The following is a 12,000-nucleotide window of genomic DNA, read 5'->3' as shown; positions in this document are numbered from 1 at the left end:
TTGTGCCATTAGTGGATTATGAATATATATATATTTTTAAAGGTAGCCTAGTTTAAGTAATAAATACACTTTTAAAATTAATGATGATCTAACACAAACTGGTAAAAACCACAATTATGTATTTAATAATTGTGTTAATTAGTAAAAAAAAAAAAAAAAAGTTTTTTTTTTTTAAGAATCTGAGCAGAGTTGGGCTGTCCAATCAGGGGGGCCCTTGCCCCCCCTGCCCCCCCTATAAAATCGCCAATGCCGGCGGCCCTCGTGCCTGTCTGGTCTCAGTGTCACAGGGGCCTTACAAGTTACCTGCTGTAGCTCAAAGAATCGAGTCAACTGAAGCAGATGAATTCACGGTTAATAAACAGTCAATATCACCATGACCGGATCATGATCATGGCGTTGCCACGTCAACCTTTGGGCCTGCATGTCACCGCACAAGTATGCTGGGGTCAGACGGTACACACAAAACCAGACCTAAAAAACGGTCTTCCGCTGCTATGTGCTTCACATGCCCCATGATGTGAAAACACAGCAGTAATACCCGTTCTAGGACATCAACTCCCTGAAAACAATTTTGTTGATGTTATCAAAACACTGCCATTTCTGACCTGCTTTGAGATATGTCTTTCACGCACCCAAGATTTATTATGAAAACAGATCTCCGGCAAATACCCCACACTGAAGAAAACCACAACTACATCATAAAAAGAAAAATACATTGACATGTACAATTCATCAACACAGCACATATCAAAATACCAATGAATGGAACGAGAAAACCTGGAACACATAATTCAATTCAGCCCCAGGAAGAAAGAGCAGAGCTGGTTCTAATTGGGATGGGGAGATAAGCAGTAACCCGATCAGCAGAGAGCTGCCGAGTGCTGCATTATTTCATATCCTTTTATGCTTTGAAAAAACACAAGACAAAAACATAAGATGGAGGGAATGGAAAAAGGAGAATGAGCTCAGACTTTGTAACCTGGCAAACATAATGCAATCATCCCACCGAGAGTCAAAATTGAGCTTAATGCCAGTCTATACATCATGTTCACTGTAAGGCCGGGTTGAGGGTGAGTCTTTGAACAGGCAGTTTTGAAATCATACGCCATTTTCTCTCCCCCAAGCCCAAATTATTCCCGCTCCCCGGAGACGTGTGATTTCGGACTCGTAGTTGGAGCAAATCACTTGCAGACTACCTCATGAGCAGTTTATTAATCTGAGGAACGGGGTGTGGGATTCGCCACAAGTATAAACAACCACCCAAACTAACAGTTTAAAGGCTCTGGCCATAGAACGCATGCTTGGTTCCAACTCAGTCATATCGATGTGCTAGTGAGTGATAGCACAAGACCGGATACCGTGGAGCAAAGCTGCTGGAAAAATGCACCCCGTAATTGGTAACAGTCTCCACATTTATGTAAGCAAGGTAGACCCTAATTAATCCCAGTAGGAGGAAGATCCTCTCTGCAGCTTGCTGACATATTTATTATTGGACGTCGGGCAGAGCTTTTCTGGAGTCCATCAGGCTCTATGTCTAAACACAAAAGCAGCCAGATGTTTTTTTTTCTAAAGCAGCTCCCACCAATGCCTCAGCAGCAATTACCAGAGGTTATCAAGGAGCATCTAGCACCAGGCTCAGGTCCACGTGAGTTCGCTCTTATTTCCCCCAGAGCTTGCCTCAATCGCTTCTCTCTTTCTCCTCATTAAAATTCCTGAATCACAGGTCACTAAAAGCAAAATGTTCTGTATGTGGTTGTGATAGAATTGGAATAGGGGTGATGGGAATGGCTGTTTGGGAAGAGGTTCAATGTTGTTGGCAACCCTTATCAACCCATAGCAAGGCTGAGAAACGCTATTTACCATATGTCATGTCAGCCTGCTGCCATCCCATCATAGGCTGCCATTCCCAGCAGTAACACGATCCAAACGCGGTCCAGATGGTCCTCCAGCCATTGGGCCGATTCCACCCAGCTTCAATATTTCACTACCCGTATATTAATCTTCTAAAGCGTGTCACAGATTTCTCCACTGATAACATCACAGGCTTTAAACGACGGCTGAGTCATTGCTCTAATCAAACCAGAGCAGGGTTAACCAAACACTCTGCTGGGAGATGTCAGCACACTGGCTGATCTCTAACCACAATTAACCACCTCAAACATTCATCAGAGAGCTCAAATGGAGATCCAATTAAAAGACTGAGAGAAGACAGCTTTATTTTGAACTGTAAAGACTTCAGATCGTACAAAAATATTGATTTCATAAGTCAAACTTCTACTGACAACCATCTTTTGTGTTTTTATATTGTAACCACCAACTGCTTCGAAATACCTGACAATACTGTTTAGCAGCCTCGTCACAACACATATCCACACATTTTACATACAGTTCTCCACCGCACAGACAGACATCACGTGATCCCTGCATGAGTCTAACACAACCCAAAGTGAGGATCTTAGAGCGAGTGTTGACAAACCAGACGAGGCAACGACTCTTGAATCGTTTTAAAGATTAAAACCCGGCGATCCTTAATTCAGCCCCAACAGTGCCTTGGACGGAGCCTCTCGCCATTCACCTCCCTGAGCTGAGAGTCGGGGACACCCACTACGCTGGCCCTCACAACACTGCCGCTGCCGCGAGCATCCCCTCCGAGGCCGGCTGTCTTTGTACTGATAAATCCCCCCTTGGCGGGCCCTGATGCAGGGCCAAGAGCCTGTCGTCTCGGGGTCAGGGGTAAGGCTAACCCCCCCCACCCCACCGGCTCTAGCCCCCCCAGGATTAGTCTTCATCTGAGGAGAGCTGGGCTCCGTCGTCATGAACCTGGCGGTAGACGGCCGGCGGGCCCCCGGGGGGGTTGAAGCTTCCCATGCTGATCCCCATCCCCTCAGACAGCTTCTGGGCCGCCAGTTTCGCCTGCAGTTCCTGGAACATAATAACAACAACACGGTGAGCAGGCCGGCCGGCATGACAGAGACAGGAGCGAGCGACAACCTACAGCAAAAAAAGCTACTGCGCCCTGAAAGTGTCTTTGTAAATAACGTTACCCCCATAGTAGCACACAGCACACGTAAATAAGGTCAGGTCTGCAGTTTGAGGACGAGCACCCTTTATTTCATACGGTGAAGATGCATGGTAGAACTGTCGCTCCAAGCCATACAGGCAGAGAGCGGTGTGGTGTGTGTGTGTGTCTCTCACCAGTTCTTTCCTGGTCTGCTCTCTCAGCAGAGAGGCCGACTCGTCCAGGGAGAGCAGCTGGGCGGGGCTATGGTGGAGCGGGGGCAGCCTGGCGGAAGTGATGTCATCCAGGTGCTTCCTGTCCCGCTCCCTCCTGGCCTCCGCGGAGAGCGGAGACGAAGGGGAGGAGCCGCCGGGGGATCTGTCGCTGGGGGACAGAGACCCTGACGGGGAGCTGTCTGTTCTTGGGGCTCGCAATCTGCAAACATGGAGGAAACAGATGTTTAATACATCTCCATCATTAAGTACAGCCTATATATCTACCTATGTATATATACAGTAACTCCTTAGATTAAGATGTCATTGTTATCACAACATTAGTCACTGTAGAGAGACACACTCATCCTTAGATACACATTAATACACACTAGTCTGACTCAATGGATGTAGGTTTTGTGGATAAGCCTTGTAATTCGTTTATTACTGCCCAATCAATCACAGTTCATGTGGTCGGCCAATCCAGACTATGTGAAACAACAACAATTTATCAACCGCACTGCTGAACACAATTGAGATTAGTTTAAAGAAATGCAGCGCCCCCCCCCCCTTCCCCCCATCCCTGGATGGTAATGAGTCCAGACAGATCTTTCTCCAGCGCTGGCACAGTGTAAACCAAGAGTGGAGATAGGTCTGGCTATGCGAGACTAATACACACATGTACTCACTGATTAGGTCTGAATTTGTGGCTCCTTGTCTCTGGGTTCTTCTCAGCCCTCTCCAGGACCTCTATGTAATGAGGTTTTTTCTGTGTCTGCCTTCCAGAGAAGGGGCTGTTGTTAGTAGAGGGAGGATGAGAGCTGTGGGATGTTTTGTCTCTGGAGGAGCCGCTGGAACCTGTGCTAGCGGGGTCAGACAGACTGACCCTCTGCAGGGCCTCGGCTAGGTCACCCTCCGTTGTCTTGTCAGGGTTCTGAGAGGCGGCGGCATCATCGCCAGCAGGGCCGGTCTCCATGGCTACGGCGGCAGATAGACTGGAGACGGCCTTGTCTTGACGGTTGGCAACAGTGTCCTGTTCACGGGGGGAGAGGGGGGATGCGTCCACGACTCGGGTGCTCTCCGGTGCGCCGAGATCCCCGCTTTGGTGGGGGGCTCCATGTTTGTAGAGGACAGCGGGCGGTCGCTGAGTGAGGGCCTGCTGATATTTAGACTGTAATTCTGATCTGACCGACGACAGCTTGTCCTGGTTGCTCTCTTCTTCTGCATGGTGTGCTAGAGCAAGACGCACTCTTTCTGCAAACTCTGAGATCTTTCTCCCTTTGTCGGGAAGGGTCTGTATGAACCGCCTGTGAATGAGAACACAACACATGGCTAGTCGTCTCCTGCACACGTAACGTTAGCCAGCTAGCTAGCTAGCCACCCAGCAAACATCAACACATTAGGTGATTAGCTAGTTATTCACCTACTAGTGTTAGTTTATCAGATTCGTTTTGGCTGGAATTGTAGGTACGTGGTTATATTTAACTGTGTAGTTGTTTTCTTATAGCGGACGTTACATAATAAGATGCTAACGTTACATGAATACAGTTAAGGTTACATGAAGCTACTGTAGGCTAGCTAGCTTACTTGTTGGACAATAATTTATCTTGACGTGAGAGCAACTCGAGCAGTTCCTCCTTGCTCTTGTTCTTGAGATCCCCCACTTGTCCCTGACGTTCTGTCCACGATGAGGACATGATTACTCCAAAAAACACCCAATGAAGCTAATTCGATGTTTACAACTTCTAGTTTGATCATGTTTTTCGGCACACGGCGCAGACATGACACACGGAAGTGATCAGGAAGTGACGTCACTACTACCCAGGACAGAAAATGATGCGACTATTAACGAAACGTTTTCTCACTCACTCAGTCCATTCCACCAGCAAACTATCATTATGCTCAATCCGTTGGTTTTAACCATGGATGTATTATGTTTCAGGCGTAAATTCTACAGAACTGAACATGGCCAGCCCATAATACACACATCCATACCGCGAAACCAAAGACCCGTCTGTTATCCGACAGCGCCACTTAGTGTTTTAAATTCAAAACTACAGAAGAACAGTTTCATAGGGAGAGGAGTAATCACTCATCCGAAATACTTGATTAAATTAACTTTATTTTCCAAACGTACGCTGATTTTATTAGTTGCACTGGATAATGCACTGGATATGTATTATCCAGGAAAGGCACATCAAAAGCATTTGCTTCTTTGTTCATCCACACATCTTATAGGCTACGAAATCCTGGCAGTATAAACAACGGCTATAGGCTACTAATATTTAGATTGACCAAGTGGCTCAGGGATGGCAGTTACTCATACAGTTATTCAGTAGGTCTGTGTCAGATTATATCAAATTAAATCATTATTGAGGAAAAGGCAACATATTCTCACCACCAATGTAAGATATAAAGCTGTTAACAAAGGCACAAAGTATATTCATAAATAGTTTGTACATTATGTGAGTAACACAATAATATTGCAACTCATTTAGACAGAGCAAACATTTAAAAAGTCAGAAAAAGATGCATTATAAATATAAAACTTCATTAACCTTAAACCCTACAAGTATATTCACTGTAAACAAGACAAAACAGAATTCTTCAACAGATCATTTTCAACTCAACTTCAGGCCTGATTGAATTGAATTGAATCCGCTTCGCGTCAGGCCGAACAACGCCCCTTAGCTGTGATATAATAACCATACACCATGGCCAGCAAGCTACTGTATTGCTTAAATAACTTATTTACAGAATATAGCAGACTATTTGCATCCCATGCAGCATAGCCCCCTTATGGTTTACAGTGCAGTGCATACTGTGTAAAGAGCACATTCCCACCCTCGATATCAAACAAAGCTTTCGTACAGTATGATTAGCTAATCTATATTCAATTTTGCTGTTATCTCCATAAGTCTCATGAAAGGGGTGTAGATTGCAGAGGGACTGGATCTGGCTCTGGAGGATGACAGAGCAGGAGTAGACTGCTCTGGACTGGAGGCTGCGTCTGATGTTGAGACCGACTGCTGAGGCACTGGGCTTGTCAGAGTTCCACAGGACCTTGGAGGACTGGATTGCAGGAAGTGGCTGTACTGAACGGGCGAGAACCTCAGTAAGCTAGACTCCAATCTGCTGGGCGGTGGAGGAGCCGCTGCGTACGTCCTGGAGTGGAGCTGGACTGACCGGGGCTGGGATGGACTTTGCCTGGGCTGAAAGTGAATAGGCGATGACTGGACAACGGGCTCAATGTTATACCTCTTCTCCTCGGGCCTGTGGAGGTCAGACATGGCAATGAGAAACTGCCTTTCGAGAGATTTGGCACACAAGAACAAAAATAGCACATTTTGTTTATGATCTGAGATTCTTTACCTGGGGAGTAGATCACAGCCCACTCCTATCTCTCTGGTTTGCACTACATCTCTCGTCTCACTCTGCACAGACATAAAATACTTCAGCTTGTCTTCTAACTCATTATTCTAGGAAAAGGAAAAGAGCAAAGTCAGATCAGATCTGTGCAGACAGGATTGAGTCAGATCATATCTGCACAGACAGGGTGTGACAGAATATAATGTGACAGTGAAGTTAAGTAAATCCAAAGCACACAGATTGACACACGCAGAGTTACAGCAAAGGGTTTCACCACCATGCCACATAACAGCACGTCACACCTCACACTTATAACGACGATTGAAGGAGCACAGTACAGTTTTTAGTGGAGTGTTGTGGAGGATTGTAGGAGCACAGTACAGTTTTTAGTGGAGTGTTGTGGAGGATTGTAGGAGCACAGTACAGTTTTTAGTGGAGTGTTGTGGAGGATTGTAGGAGCACAGTACAGTGTCTGGTGGAATGTTGTTGTGTCACAGTGTTGTCTTACCTCACACTCCACAATAGCGATTCTGTCCAACAGCTCTGAGATGAACATGTCCTTCTCTGCCACTTGAGTTCGCAATGATTCAACCTTCACATTATAAGAAATAAAAAGACGCATGAGATATCTTAGAATTCAATAACAAATAGAAACTCATCTGGATGCCATGTACTTGAGTGTTAAAAGGTCTGACAGACAGGTGGATGACCCTCACCTCCTCTATCATGCCTTTGACCTTCCTCTGCTGGCAGAAGACCATGTCGTTCAGGTGCTTGATCCTCTCCCTGAGGTCCGAAGCCTCGTCCTCCAGCTGCTGAGACCTGAGGGGACAGCGGCCGGACGTTAGCTCTGTCACCTCACCACACATGACCGGCTGTCAATGTGTTGCGAAGCTCCATTATTTCAATGTAAATCAGAGCATCCAATTTCACTTTTTATTATTACAGTTGTGTAAATGGTATCCCTGTCGGTTTGTGTTCAGTATACCTCTTGGAGGCAGTTGAATCTGTTTGTTCTGTGCGCTCCATTGAGCGTAGACGTTGTTCACACTCCTGCAGTTTCATCTGGAGATGGCCCTTTTCCTACGAAAATCCCATAAATCAACGCATGACATGTTACTTTTATTAAAAGTATTGCTGAAAAAGGTAATCCACCATGAGGTTGCACATGGCTACTGTACCTGTACAACAGGTCTTACCTGTCCCATGCAGCCCAGTAGACGCTCCACCTCGTTGATCCTCTTGTCTCTCTCAGCTATCTTGGCCTGTGCTATACTCGCGTTCCTCTCTGCCTCCTCTAGGCGCTTCACATACTCATCAATTTGGGCCTGGTGAGATTATAGGTTCAAATGTCAGTAACAGTATGTGAAATCATTTGTCACCTAGGTTTTTTATTTTTATTTTTATTTTGAACCACTAGAGGGAGACTCATACCAGAGTTATTCACAGACAAGTCCCACTATTGAGTACAATGGAAAGAAGCATGTAAATAAATGTGTCACCCCTGCCGAATTCTATCTAGAAAATGTGCCTGAAGGTACAGTAGGCACATAGTTGATTAATGTAATAAGAAACCTAGAAACATGAAAAAGGCTTTTGATTGACAGGTGAACTTTATAATGTTGTTGTCTGGTAACTCAACCAACTATATATTTTATAGTTATAGTTTATAGTTATCATTACAGTGGTACATTATCAGTACAACTTAATTAGAACACCCTCTCTCTTTTTTAGTGTTGACCGCCTGATCATGTGAATGTGATGTGATGGAGCTGGTTATTAAGTGAAGCACCTGTAGGTTCTCGATCTCCTCCCTGTGTCTCCTCTGCTCCTCTCTGAGCTGCTCCTCATGCTCCCTCTGGAGCCTGGCTGACAGATCCTGCATCACCTGGGCACTGGCCTTCTGGCAAGACTCCACCTGCACAACACAGCAGAGGATAAGATACAGTACGATTAGACAGATAGATAGATAGATAGATAGATAGATAGATAGATAGATAGATAGATAGATAGATAGATAGATAGACGCTTTTATTTAGACAGGGAAGGACATCCTGAGACCTGCCCTGCTTACAAACAACATATACAGTAATAAAGTAGCAGAGTACAGAGAAATACAAGAAATACAAGAACAGTCAAATGTTTTACGCGTGCCGTCACATCAGCTGTGTGCAATAAACAGTCCAGACTTTACCTTTCTGTTTGTCCATTTATTACACCATCAGTGTGCAGTCTTGCATCCAGGTAAACACATGCTAGTTAGGTAGCCTAAAACCAGCTTCACTACTACACTATCTGCTCGCCATGGCCACAGTCAAAAACTGTTTGGTTCCCCAGGCATGCACACCTATCTAATTTACCTTAGCGTTTAAATGCAATACCCCTTAAGCGCAACTGCATCCTGCTGAGTGCATTACACATCCAATAAAAACACCACATAACATGGATAAATGGCTCTTACACAATGTATAAAGTAATGCAGTAGCAGAGTACGAAGAATACAAAAGTAGTGGCAAGATAATACACTTTTATGCATTCAGAACAACCTGGCATATGGTGAAATGACATTAGAGTAGTGTAAAAGGTAATTGTTGTCGCTGCTGATGACCTGATGCTGAAGTATATCAAAGTAAATCTGTCACAGGTGATGACAAACGCGCTTGGGTCATAGGGTACTCTGTCTGGTCTGGTTTAAACATTTTACACATTTATTCTGTAAGACAGAAACCTGTGTGCTTGACCTGTCATTCATCATTAGATTGAATTCCAGTTGAGTGTCAAGGTGAGACATCAGAGCAGGTATTGAGACCCATCAGTTAGAGGATAACGAGAGAGAATCAGCGAGTGAGGCCAAGCGCTGAATGGCAGAACCAGAGCGTGAAGCAGGTGAAATCAAGCAGAGAATATGGAGACTGAAAGAGAGGGGAATACGAAATCATCCTGCAGTTGAAAACCAGTCAATCCCCTGACTGGAAATTGGGAAACCCATCACACTAATTGAGGAGGGCAGCTGGTGTGAGTCATACTTACCGAGAGGGTTACCGTACCTCAGTCAGGCGAAAAATACCAGTGCTTGTTTGAGAACTGGTTAAATTAATTACATTTATAAATATTATTTTATTATTACGTGTATTATATTATAAATTAAATGCACAAATCCATAAACAGAACTTCAATTCATAATTCCTTAAAAGTTTGCCCGCATTGGTGTCTTCATCAGTGTCTAGCGACAGTACACAACATACAAGGCCCTTTGCTCTGCTGCCCGTCGGCTGTAGAACAGACGTCCCCACAGTGTCAGAGATACCAACAAAACTGGACTCACCTATTTGAACAGGTTTGGTATATGCCTTTTTGTATTACCTGTGTGTATTAAAGGGCTATCTAAAGCTGTTAGTAGCCTACACGTACCTGTATTCTCGACCAGGATGTAAACTGATGTCATTGCTCTCTTTTTATTTATAAAGGCCTCTTGAAAAACTGCCACAGTACCTCACACCTCTGATAACCTTGATGTACCTGCTCTCAGGGATACAGTAACACTGACTAACTCTGGAAATTCCTTTGATTGCTATACAGTTACAGTAGGTAAATCAGCTTTAAAGGAGGAGTTTGGTATTTAGCATCATAAGCCCTGTTATAAGGTTATTTACGATCATATACAACGGTCCATATAAACATTTTGACAGATTTTCCACTCTTGAGATATTAGCGCTCATTGCTCATATCAAGTACACAATGGATCTATGGGCCATTATATGGTGCGCTGATATAGCAGTATGAGAATGATATACCCATAGAAGTCCATTGTGTACTACTTCCCTAGGGTACACCTATGTCAACTTTAAGTAGCCAGTGGACGCTGAACATGCCCTCGATACAATGAATTTTGACAAGGTCAATGGCCGACCGGTGCGAATCATGTGGTCTCGGGGTGACCCTTCCCTGAGGACAAATGGTGCAGGGAATATTTTCCTTCAGGACCTCCATGGACAGTAAGGCCCTGTATGACACCTTTTCCGCCTTTGGCAACATCCTCTCCTGTAAGGTTAAGCACGACAACAATGGCTCAAAGGGCTACAGCTTTGTACACTTTTGAGTCTCAGGAAGCTGCAGAGAGGGACATTCAGAAAACAAATGGAGTGTTTTTCAATAACAGGAAAGTGTTTGTGGGTCGTTTCAAAGCCGACCGTGACCATGTGGTTGAGCTTTGTACCCATGCCAAGAAGTTTACGAACGTCTGCATCAAGTGTTTTGGTGTTGATATGGATGAGGAGAAGCTGAGGGAGGCTTTTGATAGTTATAGCAACACCACAAGTGTCCGTGTCATGACTGATGACAGCAACCCAAAGTCCCTGGGCTTTGGCTTTCCTGAACTTTGAGAAGCATGAGGACGCTATGTGAGCTGTGCCGAAAAGAGGGTGGAGCGCCAGGCCGAGCTCAAGCGCAAGATCCAGTAGAGAAAAGAGGGCTAGCGGGGTGTCAATCTGTATATAAAGAACTTAGACGACATAATTGACGATAAGCAATGCCATTCTGCCACAGGAGCAGAAGCAGACGCTGGGTGAGTCACGTGCTATGGTGTCACGTTGTCAATGGTCCACTCTGGACTAACAGACCCTCTAAAGATTGTTCCACGAATCGCCAGTGAGGAAAAAAATGATATTCCTCCTCCTTTTTGAATGGTGTTACAAGGTCAGTGTTCCCCCCCTTTTCCCCACACAGATAGCCTAGACTACGAAGATGAAGCCCAACCTGGCAAGAAAAATCACTGGTATGCTGCTTGAGCTTGACAGCTCTGAGCTGCTCCACCTGCTGGAGTACCGCAGGGTCTCTGCGCTCCAGGGCGGGGGAGGCTGTGACCCTGCTCAAGGCCCACTGAGCCAAGGACGACTATGCCCAAGCCAAAGAATGTGGAGCCTTGAATCGTGGATCACTGATGCAAAACTGAACATGGAATAAACAAATAAAACAATGCAAAACAAAACACAATAAAAACATGTTGAACGTGAAAAAAAAGCATACTGGTCTGATATATTTCATCTGCCGTCATAAATGATCCATCATAAGTGCATTATAAAGCTGTTATAAAAAGCCGGAAATTACTCATGTTCAGATGAAATCACCAGCTCAGTGGCCTTGTGGTTAGAGTGTCCGCCCGGAGATTGGGAGGTTGGGGGTTCGATCCACAACCTGAATCATACCAAAGATTATAAAAATGGTACCCAATGCCTCCCTGCTTGGCACTCAGCATCAAGGTGGATTGAGGGTTAAGTCCCTGCGACATACTAGCGTCATGTCCAGGAGGTGTACTTGTACCTCAAGCTGCCTCACGCTAAGGAATCAGGAGACAGGCTCCTGCCCTATGGGCCACTAAGACTACTTACTTACTCAGATGAGATCAAGTATGTGTACACAGTA

General features: G+C 45.0%; 2 protein-coding genes across 5 annotated transcripts in view; both read right to left on the bottom strand.

Annotated features, from left to right (window-relative positions):
- Positions 1-2,336: 2,336 nt before the first annotated feature.
- polr2m (RNA polymerase II subunit M) lies at positions 2,337-4,917 on the bottom strand. Its single transcript, XM_084436820.1, has 4 exons — positions 4,798-4,917; positions 3,900-4,517; positions 3,196-3,433; positions 2,337-2,922 (listed from the first exon to the last, which is right to left on the bottom strand). The coding sequence occupies exons 1-4, from the start codon at positions 4,905-4,907 to the stop codon at positions 2,779-2,781; spliced, it is 1,110 nt and encodes a 369-aa protein (XP_084292946.1). The 5' UTR covers positions 4,908-4,917; the 3' UTR covers positions 2,337-2,778.
- A 424-nt stretch (positions 4,918-5,341) lies between these two features.
- The window catches only part of myzap (myocardial zonula adherens protein), a 15,036-nt gene continuing 8,377 nt past the window's right edge, over positions 5,342-12,000 (bottom strand). For all 4 annotated transcript variants that reach the window (XM_084436816.1, XM_084436817.1, XM_084436818.1 and 1 more), the window contains 7 exons: positions 8,372-8,497; positions 7,779-7,907; positions 7,568-7,662; positions 7,296-7,401; positions 7,088-7,171; positions 6,583-6,689; positions 5,342-6,483 (listed from right to left, as the gene is read on the bottom strand). In XM_084436816.1, coding sequence (XP_084292942.1) covers positions 6,093-6,483; positions 6,583-6,689; positions 7,088-7,171; positions 7,296-7,401; positions 7,568-7,662; positions 7,779-7,907; positions 8,372-8,497 — 1,038 coding nt within the window. In that variant the 3' untranslated portion in view covers positions 5,342-6,092. The remainder of the gene's footprint in view (positions 6,484-6,582; positions 6,690-7,087; positions 7,172-7,295; positions 7,402-7,567; positions 7,663-7,778; positions 7,908-8,371; positions 8,498-12,000) is intronic.

The sequence above is a fragment of the Borostomias antarcticus genome (genome assembly GCF_949987555.1).
Source record: "Borostomias antarcticus genome assembly, chromosome: 4".
Classification (NCBI taxonomy): domain Eukaryota; kingdom Metazoa; phylum Chordata; class Actinopteri; order Stomiiformes; family Stomiidae; genus Borostomias; species Borostomias antarcticus.
The sequence above is the reverse complement of the archived record's forward strand: the minus strand, read 5'-3'. Positions and strand labels throughout refer to the sequence as shown.